The 26,367-nt window shown below is 35.8% G+C and overlaps 2 protein-coding genes across 3 annotated transcripts in view; one reads left to right on the top strand and one right to left on the bottom strand.

The window, feature by feature from the left end:
- The window catches only part of RARB (retinoic acid receptor beta), a 236,036-nt gene extending 223,210 nt beyond the window's left edge, over positions 1-12,826 (top strand). For both annotated transcript variants that reach the window (XM_083376152.1, XM_083376153.1), the window contains 3 exons: positions 6,422-6,626; positions 8,009-8,167; positions 11,535-12,826. In XM_083376152.1, the coding sequence (XP_083232278.1) occupies positions 6,422-6,626; positions 8,009-8,167; positions 11,535-11,731 (561 nt within the window). In that variant the 3' untranslated portion in view covers positions 11,732-12,826. The remainder of the gene's footprint in view (positions 1-6,421; positions 6,627-8,008; positions 8,168-11,534) is intronic.
- A 198-nt stretch (positions 12,827-13,024) lies between these two features.
- Positions 13,025-26,367, bottom strand: part of LOC310650188 (DNA topoisomerase 2-beta) — a gene marked incomplete at its 5' end in the record, with an annotated part of 38,835 nt that continues 25,492 nt past the window's right edge. Inside the window, 9 exons of the mRNA XM_083379019.1 lie at positions 13,025-13,541; positions 13,717-13,814; positions 15,626-15,748; positions 16,200-16,310; positions 19,434-19,513; positions 19,926-20,130; positions 20,952-21,110; positions 23,598-23,742; positions 25,031-25,228. Of these exons, the coding sequence (XP_083235145.1) occupies positions 13,383-13,541; positions 13,717-13,814; positions 15,626-15,748; positions 16,200-16,310; positions 19,434-19,513; positions 19,926-20,130; positions 20,952-21,110; positions 23,598-23,742; positions 25,031-25,228 (1,278 nt within the window). The 3' untranslated portion in view covers positions 13,025-13,382. The remainder of the gene's footprint in view (positions 13,542-13,716; positions 13,815-15,625; positions 15,749-16,199; positions 16,311-19,433; positions 19,514-19,925; positions 20,131-20,951; positions 21,111-23,597; positions 23,743-25,030; positions 25,229-26,367) is intronic.

The raw sequence follows: 26,367 nt of genomic DNA, 5'->3' as shown, positions 1-26,367 counted from the left end.
CACTGCCCACAAGCTATCTTATAAATTTGTGATCCCTAGTAAATTTTGTGAGAATTCATATGCATGTGATTAATCACTTCTTCAGGACAGAATTGAGATTCTGTGGCCTTGCAGATGTTCCTGAACTACAATTTCTAATATAATTGTCTCTAGCCAGCATAGCCAATGGTGAACAGCGCTGGGAAGCTCCAGCAACAACTGAAGGACCATACATTCCCTATCTTTGCTTTAAGGTAAAAAAGGTAATACAGAATTAATTCCACAACATCTGGCTTTTCTAAAAAGAAATAAACATATCTTTTGAAAAAATGGCTGTTTTCTGCTTTCCACTTACTGCCTCTTGTTAAGTAGATTTGGAGTTTGGTTTGTTCAGGAACATTTCCCACTAAAACCATTAATGTTATGTTGCCATAAACCTATAAAGTTTGGTTGAAAACTTCAAACAAAATCCTAGGGAGGGGAATATGGTAAGTACTGTAGCTTCTTTTCCTTTCCTTGCAAGCTCTATCACTACTATGCACCTAGATGCACCTAGCAGCATCCATAAACAGCAACTGGCAGTCAAAAGGCGTGACAAAAATTCTTTAATTGTACAAAATATGTACAGATTTAGCCATAGTTTCAATTGGGAAAATGTGACAATCTTAGATCAGGTCAAATCCAAAACTGCCTGGCACTCTGACAAATCAGCCATCAATAGAACAGAGAGACATTAACAACATCTTTAGATCATGCAAAAGAGACAATCAACTAGCCCCAAATAGAAAAAGACTCCAGCACCTCTCCACCAGTAATCAGCGCTCAGATCAGCATAAATTACAGTAGCTCCAAGGTTAACTTCAGATCAACCATCAAGTGAGCAATACCCCAATCAAGAAACTGCCAAAGAGTCATTAGTAAACAGCCCAATCAAAGAATCCCTGACTCCCCCCACCCACCCACACAGACAGGCAAGACACTAGAATATAAACTGCCAGCAAATAGCACTCCTGACTAGCACTGATGATGTTACCTAGTTAGGGTAATGAAACATCTGCAAGAAAACAAGCAAACTCAGAAAGCACCAAGGACTCCTCAGTCGTTTTTCATGCAGGCTTTCACATTTTGTTATCTTTCTTTTCATTGTGTATGCTCTTGCTTCAAGACAGAGCCATCTATTGTCAATTGCATGCCTGCCCTAATTAGTGCTGCTGTAATGCCATGATTTATAAAATCTGGCACTGTTCCAAGCATGCTTGACCAAGATTTTTGATAAGGAAGTTGAACTGCAGTTGAGAGGCAGAGTAGCTTAATAAATGGTTAATATATTAGTGCTGGTATGACTCTTTTAAATAAAGGTTAAGAAAGAGTTTGCATAACTTAACTTCTTTCCAACTCTTCACTCTTAAGAGTCTGCTTGCTATTTTAAGCTTGCCATTCTCCTGGAACATTTATCTGCAGCCAGACCTGATCGTCTATAATCTCCCCTTGCTTCAAGGGCCATTCTGGATGCCAGACAGGATTGGACCAAGGTTTTGGCACAAACATATCTCATGTGGATATGTGCCACGTTTAGCATTCTGGACAACTTTTCCTCTCTGGAGGAATGGAGACATTTCTCTTGTGGATATCTGATCATCATGTGATCATTTACATTCTCACTGTTTGGGTGGGGACAAAAGTAGGGTTAGGTAGGCTTTGTATTCTTTTTTTTAATGTCTCTTTATGCTCCTCTGATCACTCCTTTTTATTTCTTTTTATTTCTATGCTTGTTTTCTCTTTCCCTGCCCCATCTTTCCTCTGGTTGCTGAGAAGTCTGAATTAATTGTTATCAGGCCAGAAAATACCATATGAAATGAAACTATGGTCATCTTTCAAACTAGGGCTTCATATTGTTCATTTCTGCATTAGGGAAATAATTGTGGTAGAGTTCTTTCTTGGAGGATTCTCTCTAAAGTTAAAAGGTTAGCCTTGATTACAGATGCATTCTCCAACATTGGTCCTTCAGCATACCCATACACGTCTTTCTAATTATCCATGTGCAAATCAAAACCCAAGGGAATTATGGTTAAAAGCACAGAGATGCAATTTTATGAGGAATATTTGAAGATTGCTTTTTGGTCCCAGATAAGTGTTTCAGTGATAGGAATTGCCTTCTTTTTAACAGGTGATTTTTTCAAAGATAAGTCCCAGATAAGTGTTTCAGTGATAGGATTTGAGACATGGGCATTTAAAAAGTTGCCTTCTTTTTAACAGGTGATATTTTCAAAGAAACAAATTCCATCTGCTTTTCCTTTTTTAAAAAGTAACTATGTAGAGCTTAAATCTGGACCATCACAGGTAAATAAGAAGTGTACAACTATCTGGGTCATTTCACTGTCAAGTAACTACTAATATCAATAGGAAGTGTTTGCTAATATATGATCCTCAACATATTCCATACATTTTCCACTCATTGGTTTCAAGTTTGGTTTTTCGATCACCATAGAACAAAATTATTCCATCATCTTCATGGAAGTTTTTCAGATATTTCAAGATAGCCTTTATCTTCTCTCTATAAACATAAACAGAATAAACATAATCAGTGCTTTCGATAATTCATCCTAGAACCTGAATATTAAATTTTGACACTATATAGGTAAGTAATCTTAGAAATCCAGGACTATTCCCTAAAATGTACTATGTTTCTACTATTGTTATTCCTTTACACATGTGTTTCATATTTCTATTTGAACCCTTAAAGCATCTTAATGTTAATTTAAAAAACCCAGAATATTATAATCTTATTTTTATAATAAGTGGCATTTTTGCTGTCTCTGTCATTAAATAGAGTTTATCAATTGTCAAACTAATAAACTCAACCTATGCTTGTTCGTTTGATCCTTGGATAGCCTCAAGTAGAAATCCTTCTGCTTTCTGAGAAGCTCTATTACCAATTCTGTAATTCACTAAATTGAAGGTTCAGATACCTTTGGACTATTGCATACATACTGTGATCAGCAGCAGAATGTCATTCTTTCGTATGGTGCACTTGTCTTGAAGTGTCAAAATAGTGGGTTATGAGTGTTAAATAATTTCCGCAAACACTAACTTTGTAGAAAGAGGAATGACAGACATTTGGTTAATTTAGGAAAGTCTCCATAGATAAATTATCTGCTGACAATGCTGAAAAAGTGCTACTGATGGGTCTTTTTATAATCACTCAAGCAGTGCTATATAAATAAATTAATATAGAAGGTAGAGTGCATTAAATAAAAAAGGGTTTAAATAAAGCAATATTGCTGTGTGGAAGGGAAGCTTCTGTAGGCTTCTGCTGATGTGTGTCTGAGTATGTATGTGTACAAACACACATTCCACAATAACCTTTAGAACTTTGGGAAAAAATGGAACTTTTACAAGCATGGTTCTTCAACTGGCCTAGAAATATTTTCATTTTTGTCTTATATTGTATAATTCTTATATTTATGGTTTCTTTAAGCTCAGCCAGCAATTTGCTCTGAGAAAAGTTCAAGAGTCCTAAAGCAGAAAGCATCCTGGAGATATGTCATTTAAATATTAACACTATTAATTATATTTAATTATAATTATTATTAAATAATTAACATCAATTATTAAATAAATATTAATTATAATTAATTATAATTGTTAATAAGCATTTGTGGGTGTCCCTTCAAGTTAGTCTTGGACTCCTAAGCAACTGCCTGGACTAGCCCTTACAATCTTAGCAAGATTTTTTTGGAAGTGGTTTGCCATTGCCTTCTTCTTCTTAGGGCTGAGAAAGAGTGATGCCCAAGGTCACTCAGCTAGCTTTTTGTTTAATGCAGGCATAGAAGTCACAATCTCCCCATTTTCTAGCCTGGTGCTTTAACCACATTAGCTAGCAGTTATTTCATTAGCACATTTATAAAAAGTAATATATTCTTCATAATGGAATTATAAGGTTTAAAGTTTGAAAATGCATCTCTTTTACAAATGCATATGGTAGGCTGCATTTTTCAAGATTTGGGGATTTTTTGCTTCATTTGTTCATAAAGTCTGTTAGTCTTTTTCCCCCTAAAACTAGCTTTAAAGTCAATGATTCTATCAAAGGTTTAAAAAAACCCCACAAAGGATCTTGCACAAAATATGGCACATGTATTTGTTGTCACTGGCAAAAAATGTGTAACTCAATCAGACCACATTCCTCTCAAGTAGCAACAAGAGACAGCTTATATTACATATATGGAGCTCATTCTTGGGATTGAAGCCAAGCGTCCCTGTCGTTTTAACTCACACCATTTTTGTTTTCAGTCAAGTCTGAAAAGTTTGTACAGATTTACCCCTTTCTTCTTCTCATCATAAGATATTAATAACCCAGCATTTCAATTCTTTCATTTTGTCAGCAGATGTGAGCTAGGCATAATATAACCCCATCAAAATAACCATCGTATACAGATTTGTCTCATTATGAGGAAAATAATATACTTATGAATATGAGACGTGAGGGGAAAAAACCCATTCATTTATCAATATGAGCTACCCCAAAGAAGTCAATGTATTCATTTAGAAATAAAAATTAAAGCAATCAGTATTTGGAGTCTTTAGAGTTTCCATTGTCTTACCATTCTTTGGAATTGAATGTTCAGTTTGGCCATGAAGTGGTTCTTTAGGATGCACCATTTTATTTGGAAACTAATTAATAATGATTGAGAATATGTAGTAAATTACTATCTCAGGTTTTTTAGGAGATGTAGGGATGAAGAGGATGGGCTCTTTGTATATTCTTAAAAGCCTGAATGCTTTAGAAGTGAGGAAATTAGATAATTTGAAAAAAAAGGGATCATTTTATGTATTCAGTTGGGGCACTTATCAAAGTAGATAACCTTATTTCATTCTCACTCAGATCACAAGGCTTTTTCATTTTGAAGATGGTCTTTTCTTATGCAGGGCCAACTTTAGCAGCATTCCTTTCTCATATATACCCACAACACCATGACTCTTTCACTGGACTATATGGGAAAACTCCAAAAAGATTAACAATGTGCAGAATGAGGAGGTATTAGCAGGATGCACTACTTCTTTTTTTTCTGTACAATTAACAATGTCCCAATGCCTAAGAGGCTACCACAAAGAAGAGGGAGTCAACTTCTTCTCCAAAGCACCTGAAGGCAGAAAGAAGCAATGGATGGAAATTAATTAAGGAGAGACTAATCAAGGAGAGAAGCAATCTAGAACTAAGGAGAAATTTCCTGACAGTGAGAACAATTAATCAGTGGAATGACTTGCCTTCAGTGACTTGTTGGTGTTCCAACATTGGAGGTTTTTAAGAAGAGATTGGACAACCATTTTTCTGAAATGCTACAGAGTTTCCTGCCTGAGCAGGGGTTTGGATCAGAAGACCTCCGATAACAACTCTGTTATTCTGAGAGGACTAAGATTTCAAGCTGCCAAATTCCCAGTATCTGCGTGATTTTTCATATAAATTCTACAAAGATTCTGAGACTGTTCAAAATTAGAATGAGTCACCTGGGCCTTCACTTCCAAATCCTGATCTATAAGGCATAGGTTTCCAACCTTGACAACTTTAAGACTTGTGGACTTCAACTGGCTGGGGAATTCTGGCAATTGAAGTCCACAGGTCTTAAAGTTGCCAAGTTTGGAGACTTCTGCTGTAAGGAATCCTGCATAGAACACAACAAAAGGGTTGACTAGTTTCCACTTGAATACACTGAGCAATAGAAATCAGACTATTTCCTTGGTCACAGGTTAGGATTAAGGTTGAACTGCTGTTACTGTTGGAAAGATTTCTCTAACATTCAGTCAGGATACGCTTTGTATAAATTAAATTAACTAGTATTTTGTGCACTGCATAATAATATTCTTTTAGTTACTACTTGTATTTTTATTAAAATTTTATTGTAATTTTGTTTGCTTATATATGTATTTATTGTTTTACTGTGAGATAGGAGGCAAACAAATTCAATAAACAAACAAATAGAGAACAGACCTTGATCAATTCCAACCCAATCCTGAATGGACAAGGGCACTCAATTTTAGTCGATGATACATCCCCTTCCCTTTCTTGACTTGAAAGAAAAGTTGCAATAATGGCAGACAATTTTTTTTACTGCTTATTAAGTCATATGTGATACATATTTGTGATTAAAACATTTGTGATATGAAAAAGATAGAGGAAAAAAAAGTGAGCATTTGGCCCCAAACACCTAAAATATTTTGCTTCAAAGAAGTATTTATGAACAAACACAATACTTGAGTTTTAACTCTATAATGTACATTATAGAATTTTTAAAAAGTAGTTTAGCTAAGAGGTGGTTCCAAAATTGTAGAGAGATATTTTGGTCTAATCAAACCCATTGATGGAGACAATAAGGATTATTTTCAAAACTCGTCATTTTTACCCTTCCTAAATTGACATAACTTTTCTTTCTTCCTTCTTTCCCAGATCCTCCGTATTTGCACAAGATACACCCCTGAACAAGACACAATGACATTTTCTGATGGCCTTACGCTAAACCGAACTCAGATGCATAATGCTGGATTTGGTCCCCTGACAGATCTTGTGTTCACATTTGCCAATCAGCTTCTGCCGTTGGAAATGGATGACACTGAAACTGGCCTGCTTAGTGCCATCTGCTTAATTTGTGGAGGTGTGTTTGAATGACATGAGCTTAATTGTGGAATGAGTTGTATAGGCTAGCATTCTCTAGATTTTGCCAACAAGATTTTAAGTAGGAAGGAGGAGGAAGTTTGCTAGATATTGCTCAAAAATAACATTGCTTGTCTTACTGTGATCAGATATTAGGAAAGCCTTGTTATTATATATTTTGTTTATATGTTGCCCAATTCAGTTTATATGCTGCAATTTTGTAGCTTGGCACATATTTAAAATGTGACAGTAGAAACAATGAAACAAAAAAAGGGGTGAGGCAGTAGAATAATCAACTGGGTTAACAAAACAAACCTAAGTTAAAAGGAAGCTTCAGTCATCCCCACCAAAGACTTGAATAAGTGCCAGGTGATCTGTTCTCTTGAAACATTACTAGGGTGTAGACTGTTCAGTGCTAAGGGGAGAAAACAAGGGCTCTTTCCAAGGGTCAGATACATCAAGAGAAGGCATTCTTTCAGGGTTCGGATACATAGCATTGCTTAAGTGAAGGAACCTGAATTAATCTGGCTGAGCAGATGCAGTGAGGAGATAGGTGATTCCTCAAGTAATCAGGCTGTATGTCATGTTTTTTCTATTTGTTTTGGCTTCTTAATGTTCCAGACTCAAGAAATGAAATCTGGTGGTAACTGAAGAAAAAAGAGAAGAGGGGGTCATGGTATGGTAACTGTGAAACAGAGAATTCTGTCTAAAGGGATTAGAAATAAAGAAGGTGATAATGAAATGTAAACAAAGTTGGATTGCTATGACCAGTACTTAAGAATTATTTGAATGTTGGAAAGAAGTAGAGGAAAGCACAGCCAAAATCTAAATATTTCTTCATATATTCCTTTAGGCAAAATCTGGTGGTAGATACATTAAGGAGGAAACATTAACAACACCTTTCAATGTTTAAATATGAATGGAGGAAAGCAATAGACCCAGCTTTCCTTTAATCGTTTGCTGACACCTGCTGGCACCCAAAGGCAATTTTGCTCTGGGATCAGGGATACGAAAGAAATAAAAGATAAAAGAAAGAATGTACACTAACCTTTTAAATTTGTTTTGTTGTTTTATATTACTGTTTTACAAATTAAAATTTTATGGATAATTACTGTTGGACTTTAAATAAATATTTACATTTGGCAGTGCAATGGTCTACAACTGGAAAAGAAGAAATAAAATAGTTCATCAGTTGCAGCCTCATCAGTTAGAATCAAACAAGTTGTGCAAAGAGTGTTACCCACCACAGGGATGACAAGTAGGAATTGAACTGTTTTAAACCTCCAGAACAAGTAATAACAAGGGAAAGTAGGAGCCATTGTAGAATGTGTTTATAACACTTTGATGTTTGGGTACATTATTTTAACTATCATGCTTTCTCAGACCGTCAGGACCTTGAAGAACCAGCAAAAGTAGATGAACTACAGGAGCCATTGTTAGAAGCTCTCAAAATATACATCAGAAAAAGAAGACCCAGCAAACCTCATATGTTTCCAAAGATCTTAATGAAAATCACAGATCTGCGCAGTATCAGTGCAAAGGGTAAGTTAGATAACTTTGTAAGAAAGATGGAGATGTGCAAACAGAACTGCACGTATTGACCAGCTGGTTAATGCTAAAAGAGTTACAGAAGTACATTTTTAGAAAGGCATTGGTAGGTTTTACAGAATAACAGTGTTGGAAGGGATCCAGGAGGTCTATACCATTTCAGACAAATCGTTGTCCATTCTCTTCTTTAAAACTTCCAGTGTTGGGAGCATCCACAACTTCTGGAGGTAAATCGTTCCACGGATTAATTGTTCTGTCAGAAAATTTCTCCTTAGTTCTAGGTTGCTTCTCTCCTTAGTTTCCATTCATTGCTTCTTGTCCTGCATTCAGGTGCTTTGGAGAATAGCTTGACTCTTTATAGCAACTCCTTAGGTACGTTTGTTATGTTTGCATAAATTCAGTTCCCTTAATGAAAACAAAATATTGATCCTGAACTTCTTGACTTATGTAAATTTCTGATTTACATAAACATGATGAGCTTTATATAAATTTGATTTATGTAAAGCTCATCAATATCAAAAAGTTATCATTGCAGAATGATTTTTTAAGTAAAGTAGTAACATATAGGATTAAATGTACATACAGAGCCAGGTAAAGGCAACTGCTATCATGTTGCCCTTCTCCTTCTTTTCATTAAACTAGACCCAATTCCAGCAACCATTTTTATATGTTTTAGCTTCCAATCCCCTAATCATCTTTGTTGCTCTTCTATGTACTCGTTCTAGAGTTTTCACATCTTTTTTTACATCATGGTGACCAAAACTGGGTGCAGTATTCCAAGTGTAGCCTTACCAAGGCATTGCAAAGTGGTATTAATACTTCACGTGATCTTGATTCTATCCCTGTTACTGCAGCCTAGCACTGTGTTGGCTTTTTTGGCAGCTGCAGCACACTGCTGGCTCATATTTAACTGATTATCCACTAGGAGTCCATGATCTCTCTCACAATTACTACTATTGAATTATATACCACTTATACTATACCTGTGCATTTCATTTTGTTAGACAGGGCCCAATGTTCATGTTTGTCAATATCCTGTATCTTAAATCTATTGTATAGAGTGTTGGTTATTCCTGCCAGCTTGGTGTCACCTGCAAATGTGATGAATTCCTTGTCTATCCATCTAAATCATTGATGAAGATATTGAAGAGTACTGGGCCTAAGATAGAGCCTTGGGGTACCCCACTGCTTATTTTCCTCCATGTAGATCAGTTCCATTGAGGACTACACATCGAGTGCAGTTAGTCAGCCAGTTATCTGGGGGTAATGCTGTGTAACCATATTTTTCTATCTCATCAAATAGTAAGTGGTGGCCTACTTTGTCAAATACCTTACTGAAATCCAAGTAAATTATATCCACAGCATTTACCTGCTCCGCTAATTTCATCACTTTGTCAAAAAATGCCATAAGATTTCTTGGCATGATCTGTTTTTGACAAACCCATGTTGGCTTTGGTTATGACTTTGCTTGCTTCTAGGTGTTCACAGATTTGTTGCTTACCTTTTCCAGAATCTTCCCAGATATTGATGTCAGGCTGATAAGTCGTAGATTTCTGAGTCCATTCCCCCCCCTTTTTTTTTAAGAAGGGAACCACATCAGCCCTTTTCCTGTCCCCCTGGTACTGTAGTTCCCCAGTGCTCCAGGATCTTTGAAAGATATGGTTCAGTGGTTCTGAGATCACATCTGCCAGTTCCTTCAGAACCTTGGGTTGTAATCCATCTGGTCCTGGTGATTTGAACTCATCTAGAGTGAACAGATGCTCTTTTACCATTTTATTGCTTATTTTCAATTGCATCCTAACCTTTTTTATGTTTTTTGATAGATTGGACTGTTATTTTCCTTTTATGCAAAAAACAAGTGTACCAGTTCTGCTTTCTCCTTGTTGCTCCTCACTTTCTTCCCATTTTCTCCCATTAATGGACTAATCATTTCCTTGACTTTTTCTCATTTTTTACATGTTGAAAGAAGCTTTGTTATTTTTTATTGCAAACCTTAGTTAATTTTGAGTCTTAGTTTTCCTGACTTCATCTTTGCTGGCTAGGGCCAGGGGTCGGCAACCTGAAAAAGCAAAAGAGCCACTGGGAACTGGTTCCATCACACATTAAAAAAAGTGTGAGCCGCATGCGTGCATCCACGCAAGCACAAAACCAAAACATTTTGTGCATGCGCAAAATGTTTTTTGCGCATGCGCGTGCGCAAAATGTTTTTTGCACATGCGCGTGCGTGGATGCACGCGCGCAATTCCACTTTTTTATGTGGACGCACATGCACGCCGGCGGCAACGGGTCTCCCTGCTGATGGGCGCTGGGTTGCGGCGCTGCCGGAGCCACCCCCCGGGATCTCCAAACTGCCGCTCGTTCGGAGAGGTGGACACGTAGCTCTCCAAACCTTTGGAGAGGTGCGCACGTACCTCCGCTCGAACACCCGTTTGGAGACGTGCTGCCGCTGGTTTGGAAAGCTGCCGCGGCCTGTTTGCAGAGCTACCGAAGGCGGTAGCTCTGTAAACGGGCCATGGCAGCTTTCCAAATGGCAGCAGGTCTCCAAACGGGTACCGCCACCGCCCGTTCCGAGGTGCACGCGCACCTCCTTCCGTTGGGAGTGGTGCGTGCGCACCTCCGCCCATTCAGAGAGGTGCGCGCGCACCAGGAGCCGTGGGTTGCCGACCTGTGGGCTAGGGCTATTTGCTGATATTCTGACTTAGTTATGTGTCCCTTTTCCCACTTTTTATAAGCACATTATACTTGGTTAAACTCCCTTCTTCCCCAGTAAGCTTTATCATTCTTTTGACTCCCCAATAAATCATGAATCTTTTGCCCATTTCTGTGAAAATGCTATCCTAAGGAAGTTCTGCTAAATGATGTTATCTCTAAATATCCTATTTCTCTAGCTGGCTTAGCTCACTCATGAATATGTCAGATAAAAGCAAATACAGATGATGTACCTCACTGTGATTGTAACACCATAATTCAGATGCATGATTGCAGTATTTTTTTTAAAGAAAACTTGGTAAGAGTCAAAAAGTGAAGTAGGAAAATGAATTACCAACTTCTTTGAGTTGAGGTGGCTGGAAAAAATTAATGGAGACATCACATTCAGCTTTCTGATTTGATGACTACCAATGCACAGATATATAGCTCAGCTAATCAGTAGAGGATATAGCTAAAGATACGTTAGAATTGTTCATTGACTTTGTCCTAGTCATCAGCTCTGAATAGATAAGAAACACTCTAGTCAGAACAGTTTTCCTGTTGCTGTTACCTGAACCTAGACATGGCTTCTTGCAGTAATCCATGTAATAAGGTGAAAAACCAATTACTAACTTTTTACATTTTTTTCACCCTTGGCTGAACAATTCATAAGGTGCTGAACGTGTTATTACACTGAAAATGGAAATCCCTGGATCTATGCCACCTCTTATCCAAGAAATGTTGGAGAACTCAGAAGGACATGAACCATTGACACCAAACTCAACAGTAACCACAGCAGACCACAGTCCAAGTATTTCCCCAAGCTTGGTAGATAATAGCAGTATTACTCAGTCTCCATTGGTGCAGTAAGACAATTTCTTCAAGGATATTCCTAACTCTTGATGTACAAGGATGATGTGGCATATTCACTCTGTGACTGCTTGTTTTCTGGACTTTTACAACCCAAAAGGACCAAGTATTGTTCATATGTATCTATATTGTGTAAAGGTATGAGTATGCGTACAAGTACAGAAAGGAGTAACTTGCAGCTTAATCTGAAACATGTTTAGTATACTAAAATTAGAATCATGTGTTTGCATGTATGCATGCATACATGTGCACACACACACACACACACACTGGGAGTAAGTTCCATTACTTCTCTATATTAGTAGGACTGTGCTCCGAATCTGTGATTTCATGAAATAAACAAGCTGATATGTTGCTATTGCCTTTTTTGAATGTCCAAAATTGATCTTGAGGAGGAGGTTTAAAAGTTGTGGTTATACCATTTCTGGTAACTTTGTACATATAAAATATATGAATATGTACTTCTATCCTGGATGTTTGGTGCTTTCCTTTTTTAAATGTGTACATGAAATGTCCCAGACATCCCTTAGAAATGGACAACATACTTGTCTGGATAAGAACATTTTAAAAGACGCAGTCTTAGTTAGGATGAAAACTTATCATTGCTCTTTTTAAAGACCTCAGTGTATTAATTCTTTCCCAGCAAAAGATCAAAGAATTTCACTGTATTAGCAGAAGTAACTTTTGTGGGAGTGTAACTGCCAGCTCAGCTATTTGAACGTAACTTGTTCTATTGTTAATGTCACTTTAAAAATATGCAAAGCGTTTATTACTTTGTTGACTTCTCTACTTTTAAAAATACTGAAATTTTACTTCATTCATAGCCTTCAAGGCAAAAACACTTTACAGTGTTATGTTATTTTACTTGTTCACAAGCTATTAGGGAAACTTGTTGAAATAATAACCAGGCATAATCACTACCTCTGAGTCGGTGGCATTAGTGAAAGTGTTCCTCAGTCTTATCATTTTTTTTCTGTGGCATCACAGGGCTGGCACTACACCTAGAAACAGATGCTGGAATCTGCCTCTTTCACCTTGCTAATCACCATAAAACAGAGTGAAAAATATGGTAGAATGATTACAATTTTTTAAAGTGTCAGGTTTTTTTTAGGTTTCATTAAAAGCACTAGTGGATTTTTTTTATATATATTCTAGCAAATCTGTGATGTACTTTCACTGGCTCTGTTTGTACATTGAGATTGTTTAACAATGCTTTCTATGTTCATATGCTGTTTACCTTTTTCCATGAATTCTCTTGGCAAAAAATAAAATATATTTATTTTGATCCTGTGTAAACAAAATTATTTAGAGCAAGCTCTATACACAAGTGAACGGTTTTATATTTTTAATGTTTAAACTTCATTTCAAAAAGGTTTGCTGGTTGCAACCATGACAATTAAAATGTGTGCTTTTGCACAGCTCTCTAGAACATTTCTACAAGCCGGTCAGACACATGACATTTCAATGAGTAAAAAAGAGCATAAAACTGTAAGTGTAAGAACAAAATGTTAAAATGCCTACACACAATAATAAAAACCATCAATTACATCACATAAAATAAGTCAAATGTACAAAAAGTCTGCGACAGAAAAGGACAAAAGGACAACTTAAGATATTTGTTGGAAGTTTGTGTGCTCTTTTCAGCACTTAATTAAAACATAGCAAAATCATCATCTTCATCAGACTCTGCAAAATACTTCACTTCTTTTCTTGCCCGACCTGTCCGTGGCCTGGAAGATGTTTCAGAAGCAAAGTCAGATGGGAAAACGTCGACATCAGAATCCTGATCAAAGGCTGTTTTCTTCAGTTTCTGTTTTAAAATAATTATTAAAAGTTACTGGTGATGAAGATCTCAATTATGCAGCCATTTAAAGCTGCTAGGTTGCAATTTTTTAAAGAAAGAACAGTTTATATGCAAGCTAACTCATGAATTACGTTATAATGCTTTCACTAATAATCACAAAATGTATCTAGCAGTTTATTACCTTGCTCACAATGGACTTGGGCGGTTTTCTTCCTGGGTTATATTCACCTTCATTTTCAGAACCAGATGCTTTCCTTTTCTTTGCTCCCCTGCCTTTTCCTATTGAAAGAATGAAGGGAGAATCTACTTCAGTGGTTTGTAGGTTTACCGTAGTAAATGGTAAAACTGAATGATAAACTGAACGGATAACATCATCATCATCACCACCACCACAGTAAAAAAAAAATTAAATACAGTTTTAAAGAGAAATCATTAAATATAAAATTGTTTAGAGGAATTACTATTATTTTCAGATAATAGTTAATCCAATAAAACCAATATTCCTTGCTATTTGTTACTGTATAAAACAATTTCTCAAAGCAAGGTCTTTGAATGACAGACAGAAGCTCTATGTTTTTATCCTTGAGAAATTGTGCATCCAAATTTAATTATTGTATTAATAAAAAATAAAATTTAGCAATTTAGTATCCTTAACATGATATTAATAGATTAAAATATGATAAGACATAGTAATCTCTTAAAATGCTATGGCAACCAATAGTTACACGAAGCACCGTTTTTCTGATTGGTTAAAACCATAATCAGTAACCCAAAAATCTATTATTTGCTCTTCTGTCCGGCAGAATTTTTTTTTTAAATTTTATTTGTAGATTTAACTCTAAACATGAAAATAACTCTTTTCAGTGGTGTCCAAAGTGCATTATGCAATTGTTAGATCTGGCTTTAGGGATCGACTGTGTTATCACATGTAAAACATCTGTAAAGCATTCCATATTTTAGTTTTGGAAAGTATTCAAAAACTGTATTCACAAAATTCAACAGTTTTAGTAAGTACGGAATACTGCAGAGATTGTTGACCTAAAGATTTCTACACAAATTGAAATCAGGTCATTTGGATAAAAATCTGTCTTGTTACCTCCACATTTTCTTTATCTCTGCCATGACAAGAAATTAAGATCTGGATGGTTTGGTGACTGCTGCTGGATTTTATGTGTGTTGCTATGAGAAACAGTCTAGTTTCTTGTTCGGCCAGAAAGCAGATTGACACAAATTTTATGTTGATTTTTTTTTCTGAAATACATGTTGATGTAGTAGGCCTAGATACTTGATGGAATGCCTATTCCAAAATGAACCTTCTTGAATATTAAGGACAGCCAAGAAGCACTTTTCTGCACCTCACTTTGGGAGGGCTACATTTTGCAAAATATAAGAATGTACATAATTTTTTGTACAGATAGTCCTTACGACCACAATTGAGCCCACAACTTCTGTTGCTAAGTGAGACAGTTGTTAAGTGAGTTTTGTCTCACAATCATTCTTGTCACAGTTCAGTGAATCACTGCAGTTATTAAGTTAGTAACATGGTTGTTAAGTGAATCTGGCTTCCAGATCTGTCTGAAGTTCACAAAAGATAATCAAATGACCCTGGAAACTGCAATCATCATAAATTTGAGTCAAGTGCCTGAATTTTAATCACATCACCATTGGAGTGCTGCAATGGTTGTAAGTCACTTTTTCCAGTGTTTGTAACTTCGAACAGTTACTAAATGATTTTTTTTTAAATCGAGGAATGCCCTTATTGGTATAGGTAGTTTGAATTACTTTTTCCTTTTTTATTGTCTGTTTTTATTGATTTTACATTGTCCTGAGATCTTAATATCACTAAAAGGTTCTTTAATAAAATAAAACTATAACATACTTGCTTTTGTTTGACGAGTTCAGTAAATGTTTCTAAATTTGTCTGTATATAAACATTAAAAGTACATATACAAGAAAAAGGTATCTTTTCACACTTCAGCTGCTGCTTTTTAACAATATAAGCAATTACTTTAATGTTAAATAAGAGTAAGATTAGAAATGTGTGTCACAGCGTTAGGATAATTCGAAGTTTAGAACATCAGCTTTTTTACCTTTGGGAACTATGGACTTCTTTGGAATACCAAATTCAGATTCTGAATCAGAGTTTATTATTTCCATCTTCTTAAGTTTAGGAGATCTTTTCAGCTTAGAGGGCACATCTGATGATAGTTTTGCTGTTAATTATGTAAATAAATATTAAATTGCAGAAGCACCAACATATTAGATTTCTACTAATTCTTTTTTTCCCCATTCCATACCCTGGCACATGCAAATATGTATGAAAGATCAGTACTTATTTTTGGTTTTGTGCTCTACGTTAGTTCAATGACATGGGAAGTATTAACAAACTTAAAACTACTTCTTAGGCAGTATTTTCAAAACTGTTACAGGGAGATGGACTTCTTTTATGTGCTAGATTGTATTCTGTACTGTTATACTTCAGTACCATACCAGTGTTTCATTATCACATAGTCTTCTACAGGTTTTAACAGAGCAATGTTTAGCATGTTCTCATCTTAAGACATGAAGATATCACATTTTATATTTTTTATACTAATGATCAAGCACATTAAATTTTAGAAGAGCAAGTAAAGTAAATTTAACTGGTAAATTTCAAGCACTTGCCTTTTTTAGTGACAACTGTTTTACTTGAAAGTGTCTCTGTTTGTTTTGGAATAAAAGGTGAAGAAAAGACTGATGCTGAATCTTCCTCATCAGTGTCAAATTTTGATGTATCTAAAGAATATAAAATATTTTAATGCCATTTCTTTCTCAATACTAAATATAAATATTTTTTCATATTAAAATGACATAACATGTATGAGCTATTTAAAATATTTGAAAGCTCAGAACACCTCATGTCACACCACAGAAAATTAGCGTTTTGCCTTTAAACTAAGATCATTTGTGAAGTGAGATGTTTCAGAAATGCTTTGCACATAACAGGTTAACAGGGAGGGGAACTGAAAACAGTATTTTGCTCAGCATTTACAGGAAATAACCATGTTGTTCTAGGTAAGTCAGCCTAAAGAAAGCAGCACTTCTCTCTACCAACACTTAACTATGAGAAAAGTACAAAGAAGATCTCAAATGGTGCATTTCCCCCCCCCTACCAAGGGATTATCATGATATGCCAATAATGGCAGCAAAGATAAAGCTGACATGGAAGATCAGTACAAAACCATTAAAGCCATGGCTCAGAACTGACTATGCAAAGAAGATTTATAATTGATGAAGATTGTTGTTGTCACTGGCTAAGTTAGGTTTTTTTTTCTTTAGGAGCTTAACATGCTATATATGGCACCCTTCACAATAAGCTGTGAAACAGATGAGCTAATGAGTGGCCCAAAGTTACCCATGAACTTCCATAGTTGAAGGTAGACTTGAATCTGAGTCCCCGACCATGGGGCTTTTCAACCTTTTCACAGATTGTACCACTTTTAGGACATGACAATTTTTGAGTACCACCAGTGTTTAACAAGGTGTCAAAACTAGACTAAAAAAAGGGGGGGATTTTGGGTTTTACTGCTTAGATTCATTTGTTGTTACAGAAATGGCTACTTTACAATATTATGGAAAAGTAAAAAGTTGAGGTTCAATACTAATGCTTCCTTCTACTGCAAAAGAGGAAGTCTGTTCTTTTTCCCTTCTCCCCCTCACTTTTCCTCCCTTTTTCCTCCCCGCTGTGTCCTACTGTTTGCTTTTGTATTTTTGTATTTTATTCTATAATCTAATAAAATGTTACAAACTGTAGAAAAAAGTAAAAAAGTACTGGTTTTAATTTCTTTGGTGGCTGTTATTTTGCTGAATCACTTTCCCTTTGCACTGACATGTATGATGAATTTATCCATGTTTATTAATATGCACCACCACCAGCTTGCTCAGGCGTCTTCAAACTTGGCACTTTTAAGACTTGTGGACTTCAACTCCCAGAATTCCTCAGCCATCAAGTCTTAAAGTTGCTAGGTTGGTAGACCCCTGAGCTAGCTGATCGGCCCTTCTTTCTCTCCTCCTCTTCCTCCCTGCCTTCTAAGCTCTCCCTCCACAGTGTAGTAAGAATGCACCCCCCCAGTCCCTTCCCTGTACCCTTAAAGACACAGGAATCAAGCGCAAAGCAAGAAAGGCTCACAAACGCCTCCCAGAATAAGGAAAAACTGACTACATTTTTTTTCTTTAAGCTGCCTCAGGTGTGTCTCAATTTAAACAATGTAGCAAACAGGCTCCGGCAGTTGCAAAACGTGATAACCTTAAATTAAGCCTGTTTAAGAAAACTTACTAAAAGCCATAGACAGACTCAAGATAAGGGGATAAAACTAATTACATTTGTTTAAAGGGATTAAACCTACGAAGCCAACACTTTCGACCCATTGCTAGCCTCTGTGAAACAGTCTGAAATATTCCAATAACCAAAGCACACAAACCAAGCCTCTAAATTTAAAAAACGCTGTAAAAACTATAAAAATTCGTATGGTAATCCATTCAAGCTGCTAGTTGACCAGGAACCCACTGGCTTCCAAAATAAATCCACCTCCTTTCCGACATGCTCATCTCCCAGCTTTTCATTTCATCAGCGCTGATTGCATTCTCCTACCTGGAGAAAATGAACCAAGGGACCTTTTCTTCCAGCAACAGCTGCTGCTGCTTCCCTCTTTTTCCTTCCTGCCTGCTGAGCTCTCCTTCCACAGCTTCTTCTCTGTCACCTTTTCTTCTCTGTTGTCTTTTTTTCCCTTTCCCACCAAAACTACCTTCTTTTATATCCTCTCCTCTCCTCCTCCCCTTTTCTTCACTTCACCTCCAGCTCCGCACTGCTTCTGGAAGTGCCAATCAGCTGGAGCCCTGCCGGGGATCCTGGGGCTTCTGCCAAGCCCCGACAATCCTGCAGATCCAGCTGCTTCTCCCTCAGGCTTGGGCCGCTTCAGCTCATTCCCCTACACTTCTCTAGGATGGCCGTGTACCAGCTGCCACATGCCAAAGTACCACTAGTGGTACACGTACCACCTGTTGAAAAGCCCCGCTGTACCACGCTGTTACTGAATGGAACAGAGTGCCTGTGTAGGTGAAGGTAACTAGCACAAAACTAATAGTAAGTGGTTATCAATGTTTCACAACTTCACAGGCAAGCCCTAAGGCAGGGATATACAACTTTTCCCTTTAAGATGTATGCTGAACCATTTCAAAACAATCTGAAAGTGATTTTCTTTTAATTACAATTAAATATAGTTTATACAATTCTTATCATGTCTGTAATTATGTAAATAATTATTATATCAAGAATTACAATGTACAGTGTACAACATTTTGGGGAAGTTTACGAGAGGCACACCCAAGAACAAAAGTTCAAATAATTCATTTCTGCTTTAAGGCATAAAAAGCAGAAAGCAAATTTTCTCTACAAATATCACAGAGATCTAATTTTCCCATTATGGTTCAGCTTTGTGTATGATCAGGGTGTGATACCTAATAGTTTATAGTAATAGCATAATAATTAAACAGCAAGTTTAATATTTGATTTTAAACAAAATACTCTTCTGATTTATTTATAATGGAGTCACTTCTGCCTTAGAATTAGCAATAGGTCATATTTTATAAATACTTATTTTCAAAAACAGAGTTCCATTTTCTGGCATCTAATGAGTTTCATTAGGAAATTATTATTAGGAAATAAGAACTTATATTTTCTTATCCTCTTAACATAACTGTCTTATGTACCAATTTTTTAAATGTTTGGGTGTATTCCAGGAAAAGAGTATTTTCTGAGATTCAGGTTCAGTAGCCTTTAGTGACTATGGGTAAGCGAAGGTTCCCTACTCAATAATGCATTGCCTACTGAGTTGAAATATTTAATATATTTATACATACCAATATTGGCTTTCTGAGAATAAGAAGGAAAGGTGAACAGATTGCCAAAATCTTGATTAGTTTTGTCTTGGGAAACCTTCCTACGATAAAAAGAGAATTTTATTAAACAATTTCCCCTTCCTAAGCTCCTAAAAAAAAACCTGCAGAGAAAAGGTAGCATTTCATCTGATTTTGTGCAGGACTGCAATATAAAGTATATAATAATATAGATTAAACTGTACAGGAAATATATAATAATATATAATAATACATAAAATGAATGATCAAATCGCTAGTTATATTTCATTTCTATGTGTTACCTCACTTCAACAGTCAAAATGTACATACTCCAAGTAATATATATTTAACAGGTAGATAAACATTTAGAATCTATTGACACCTTATATACATGTTTGCAAATATGACTCAGCCTACAACCTATAACTATTTTATTAATCCTCATACTGCTAGTTAGAGATTAATAAAATACTATCCCAAATTTATGACACTTACTCTGGAGAAGGCTTTGATTTGATTGGAGAGAAATCATATTCATCCTTTTCAAGACTATCTGAAGGTACAAATTCATCTTCTCTGTCATTGATGTTTGGAGATACTTTTACTTTCAATTCATTAAGTTCATTATTATTGTTGGCATCTTCATCATCATCAGCATCTTCTTCTTCTGAGAAATCAAAGGTGTATTTGGGCCTTTCAGCTGCAAAGGTAGACACAACCACAATTTTTGTTTTATGTTAAATGTTATACTTTGCATTTCATACTATGAACATTTGAAGCATTCTGTGAAAACTAATAGTATTGCAACGTATCTTTTTCAACATATCAGTCTAGGACACTAAACACTGAATAACAAATCAATTCTGTAATGTAAACTAAATAGGCCACCTTTCGGCAAATTTGATTGCATAATTTGTTACAGATTCAAAAGACAATAATTGTGAATATGGGAACTGCAGAAGTTTGGGTTACTTTTGGTTGATTTTCTTTCCATTGTAAACTTGGTAAGATCCAAAAGGGCCCTTATAAGTAGCCAGGAAAAGATAATTCCACAGGTGGACAAATATTATATTTGCATTTGCAAATTAAGGTATAAATATATAGATATTTCCAGCTAAATAATTTTGCTGGTGAAAAGGTCTGTTAAAAGTTGTGCTATATGGAACTTTTGAAGTTGAGACAGCAAGAAAAATCTCTGATAAAACATTCAAAACTAGTTATATATGCTAAGGATAAGCAACAGATCACTGCAAACTTACTGAAATGTTTAGCTGACACTAGAATAATTTTACACAGAATATTATTGTTGCATACAACAATGATCTGCATGACAGGGATGTCAGAAGGAAAACATTTTATCTAACAACACAAAAGTTACTTTCAAAAGCATGAAAAAAGTCTTTTTTAAAAAATGTTTTCATGATTAAGCACGACACTGTGAGAACAGTGGTCAATTATTAAAGCTTATTTACAATATAAAACTAAATGATTTTGCTAAATTATAGATATTCCCATTGCTACCTGCAGCTCTTCTAAGTAAAGAATCTCTTGGAATAATCACAGGGTCATTTTCTTCCAAGTCACTTTCAGATTTTGATTCATCATCTGACCATGGATTTCGTTTCTTTACTTTTTTTGCAGAAGTCTTTGTGGTAGATGGTGTTCTTTTCACTCTAGTACCTAAAACAAGCAAAATAATCTTTATTGTATATTCTCCCATTTAGCATTGATAACTTCCTAGATTAATGATACATAAATTAATAATATACAGGTAGTCCTTGATTTATAACGATTTTTAAAGTGATCTTTTGAAGTTATAATCGCATTGAAAAAACTAATTTCACATTTAAGAGCACTGCAGCACGATCAAAATTCAGCCACTTGGCAACTGGCGTGTATTTATTACAGTTGGGAAGCCATAAAGGCCTCTTCTACAGGTTTCCAACCTATCCAGTCCTGAACCTTTCTTTTGCCAGTTGGGTCCATAATACTTGCTGATATCATCTTTTTCATGGATTATTTTTATCAAGTGGAATATATTCTATGACTGCCTTAGTCCACCTGCCATCAGTTCTTCTTGCTATGTGACCAGCCCATTTCCATTTTAATTCTTTTACACTCTTGATGATATCATATACTTTTGTTTGTTCTCTAATCCATATGCAGGTATTTCTATCTTGTCTTGTAATGGTGAACCTCTTTCCATGGCTCTTTGAACTTCTCATAGCTTTTGTATTGATTGTGAGGTTAGTGTCCATGTTTCATCAGCAAATGTTAGAGCAGGTAGCACACACTGATCAAATATTTTTCTCTTCAGGCACAGAGGGAGGTTGTTCTTGAAAATTATGCTTAGCTTGTCGAATGCCTGCCAGCCACATTTAACATGCCATTCAATTTCCTTTATTGTATCATCTTCCATTGAGATCCATTGGCCAAGGTATATGTAATGGTTCTTTTCCCAATATAAAAATGTTTCTTTCTTTAGTTAATTTATTAAACATAACCTGGCTCTTCTTCAGGGTTAGTTTTAAGCTAAATGGTTCTCCTGCTTCATGTAGCTCTTGTATATGCTTTGTATCTCTTCTGGGTCTTGTGAAAAGAGAACAACATCATCTGCAAATCTTAAGTGATTTAAATAGGTGCCATTGATTTTTATTCCATCTTTTGCCCAGCCTAGTTTGCAAAATGCTTCTTCAAGACTGAGAAAAGAATAGGATAGATAGATAGATAGATAGATAGATAGATAGATAGATAGATAGATAGATAGATAGATAGATAAGCATGTAAGCTTTGAGTATAAAAATGCAAAATTTAAGAACCATATGTTTTGCATTATTTATTCATCCTATACATATATAGCAACAATATGTTTTAATGGAATTTCTTAGACTCATTAGACAGATATGTAGCACTATGTTCAAATTATGGCAATTTAGCTTAATATAATAGCAGAGAAATGCAAGACTTAGTTATTTATTCAACAGCTTTGATCTGTTGGTAAAATGATCCCCTCCAGAGAATATGTTAAGTAGTACTACTTGATCTTCTGCTTGGCTACTCAGCAGGGATTGTAGGTGGAACCCACCATGCAATGCCCACCCTCTCTGCTGTCATCACCAGTTTTATCTGACACCAGTTGATCCCAATGCCAATGAAAAATAATTGCATTCTGTTCTTCATATGATGGGATTTTTATCATTTCTGAAGAATCAACTTTGATTTTCAAGTTCAATTATTATAAGGGGTCTTTGATGCTCTCTAAGTTTGATTGTTTTCTTGCAGACCTTTCCTTATCCAAATTAGGTAACATTATCAGTGCTACATAGAGCACCAAAGAGAATGTCAAAGACCCTTCATTTCAACCCCAAGCTACAAACATTTCCCTTTATTGGTACTAATTATTATAGTCTCTTCTTTAACAAATGTTTGTTTTATTTGGACTCAGGATCATGACCAAATTTTTTGTCAATTGAAGCAATACTGGCTTCTGAACATGACAGTCTAACCTCTGGTATAACTTATTCAATCTCATTATGTTTTTATCCAGTAATATATTACTAGTCACAAGATGAATCCAGTTGCACTGATGTTTCCCTTTTTTCTCCATATTGAACAAGCTACTGCCTTCTTAGTCTGCAGTCTGTCGGGAACCAGGCCATGCAAGCAGTGGGTAAGTTTGCACAAGTGGCAGACATGTGTGCAAAATAACAAACCCTTTCCCCCACCACCACCTCTGCCAATCCCAGAGTCAGAAAGGTTGGGAACTGCTGTATTACAGGACTATCCTCACTGTATGTTCATCACAGTGGTGGTGACTCTACTATCTCATTATGTTGCCTTGTCCTTGATTCCTCAATAGTTGGACAAATTGGAAATAATACAAACGAATAAATAAATACTTCTTAATTTCATCTTCTACAGATGTGGCAATGGAAAAGGTATGGCTATCTAAATATTTACTTTTTCAATAATAAGATATTTATTTTATTTTTATCAGTAGATCCAAATGTTTTAGCCTACTTTTTTTAAAAAAAGTCACAGTGCATGTTATCTGAGGCAAAGATTGTTTCAATACTACAAATACACTATATTGGTGGTACATCTTTGTAATGTTTAAGCTTGAATAATGGTCTAGGAGCACAGACCTTCTGTCACACTATTACTCACCAGGCTCTTTCTTTTCTCTCTTGGGCTTAGGTGTCTTAATCACTGGAACAGAAGTATTAAGCAAGTCTTCTCCAGTACCTTCTATTGATGTACCACCAAATTCTTCATCAAATTCTAACTTTATTGCTGAAGTATCAAGGTCCCCCTAAAATTAAAAAGAAAACAAGTGAAGCTAACCTCATGGTTGGGAGAATGATGCAAACTGACAAATATGCTCAGTGTATAGCTTTGGAGATAAATCTCATTCTTTCAAATTCCATTTCCAACTTGGAATTTGAAATTACATACATATATTGCCTTTCCATTTCACAAAGATATATAAGGCAACCAGCAATAAATTAAATCCAAAAATAGAATTAAACTATATTAAAAACACATACATTAAAAATAAAATCAATACTAAAAGATTCATAAATTAAAATTTAAAATTTGCATTTTAACCTTTGTAAAAATTAAAGAGACAAGAATAACATTCAATTTCCAGGAAGTGCATTCTATATTTGGATTTATTTATTTATTTATTTATTTTAATTCCATTTATATCCCGCCCTTCTCCGAAGACTCAGGGCGGCTTACAAGCTTAGCAGTAGCCTTCATTCTATGTATATGCCTGCTTATTAGGGCTTTCGCCCCCCCCAAGCGGCATTATTACAAAGTCAACTTAATTGCCCCCAACAATCTGGGTCCTCATTTTACCTACCTCGAAAGGATGGAAGGTTGAGTCAACCTTGAGCCTGGTACTACAGAAAGATAGTACTACAGAAAGAAAATCCTATGTTCTAATTACCTTTTGGTTAGGTTACTATTAAAGAACTTTAAATTCTGCTATTCCAAAGAAAATCCAAAAATATTTAAGTAGTCTAGAACGACCCTTTATTTGGTGCCAACAAGCTGGATAATCATGTTCGAATGTTGTCCTCCCCTTTTCCTTTTTAATGCTTTTAATCACATTGCCATATGGTTTTACTGTATAGATTTTTAAACGAAATATTTGCAATTTTGTATTTGGTCATTAGTTTTTAATTAGTTTTCACTGCTCCTTGGTGGAGAAGTGGGCTAATGCCTCCTTAAGTAACACCAGCTGCCTGCAATTAGTACAGGTTCGAGTCCCACCAGGCTCAAGGTTGACTCAGCCTTCCATCCTTCCGAGGTAGGTAAAATGAGGACCCAGATTGTTGGGGACAATTAAGCTAACTTTGTAACAATGCCGCTTGGGGTGTGTGTGAAAGCCCTAATAAGCAGGCATATACATAGAATGAAGGCTACTGCTAAGCTTGTAAGCCGCCCTGAGTCTTCGGAGAAGGGCGGGATATAAATGCAATTAAAATAAATAAAATAAATAAATAAACTGCTTCCAATGAAAAAGATATTATTTTTTTCCGGGGAAAAACTAAAATATGCTAACCAAAATATATTTTAAAAGATTTATTTACCTTCTTTTTTTTTAGCAATTTCTTACTGGCATCAGCTTTCATAGCTGATGTAATCTGTGGAACTATTCTCCTACCAAAAGGTGAAGGCATGGTCTCTTCTAAGTGAAGTTTTTTCATCTTGGGTTTACCAACTTTGCCTTTTATGGGTTTGCCAGTCATTCCTGCCAGTACATCCTCTCTTTCCTGAGCTTCTACTTTCTAAAATAAGCATGAAAATAAAAATTAGATATAAATTAGATAGATATGAAACATGCCAGCGTATAGCAGAATTCAATATGTGGCTGAAGGAGTGGTGTAAAGGGGAAGGCTCTATTGGTCTCCAGTTGGTCCAATAAAAAAGTGTACAAAAGAGACAACTTGCATCCATCAAAGAAAGGGACTGAGTTACTTGGCAATAAATTCACAGATTTTCTGGAGAATTATTTAAACTGAACAATGGGGACAGTGAGTTAATTGATACATAACATTCCTGTCTCCAGCAATCCAAAAATGTATGGGGCTATCAGTGCATGTAACATAGAGGTGTGTGTGGACAAAAATATCAACCTAGCTATCAAGCACAATCAAGCTTTTAATAGCGAGTGCCACACCAAGTGCACTAATCAAATAGTTGGTAAGAAAATAGGGGAACTCAGGCACCACACAGGTTATGTAGAAAGTAAACACAGGGTCAATCATAAAGGACTCAAATGTCTATACACCAACGCACAGAGTATGAGCAATAAACAAGGTGAATTTAGATAAATGAGGGCAGATATGATATTGCTGCCATTACGGAAATTTGGTGGGATGAAACGCACAAATGGAACACACAGCTAGAGGTATTTAAATTATTTAAAATAAACAGACTAAATAAAAGAGGAGGTAGAGTTTCTCTATATTTAAGAAATAACTACATCTCTACAGAAATAGAGCACAACAATGATGAAAACTGTCTTGAATGCATTTGGATCAATATTAAAGGGGGAACAATGATATTGCCAAAGGTGTATACTATAGGCCACCCAACAAACAGAGGAAATAGATGAACTTTTTGCTAGTCAGCTAACTAAGGTATGTAGGAGGCAAATCACAATGGTAATGGGGGACTTTAATTATCCTGACATCAACTGGGAGACAAACTCTGCACCAAGTGGAAGATCAAACAGATTCCTGACAAACCTAGCAGATAACCTTGTTTGCCAAAAAGTAGAGAAGGGAACAAGGGGATCAGCCATATTGGACTAATTCTCACTAACAGAGATGAAATGATAGAAGGTGTTGAAGCCACAGGAACCTTGGGAGTGGGGGAGTGATCATGCAATATTAGAATTCAACATTATGCAAGCACAAGCAAT

Source organism: Vipera ursinii (assembly GCF_947247035.1).
Source record: "Vipera ursinii genome assembly, chromosome: Z".
In the NCBI taxonomy this organism is placed as follows: Eukaryota; Metazoa; Chordata; class Lepidosauria; order Squamata; family Viperidae; genus Vipera; species Vipera ursinii.
The sequence above is the reverse complement of the archived record's forward strand: the minus strand, read 5'-3'. Positions and strand labels throughout refer to the sequence as shown.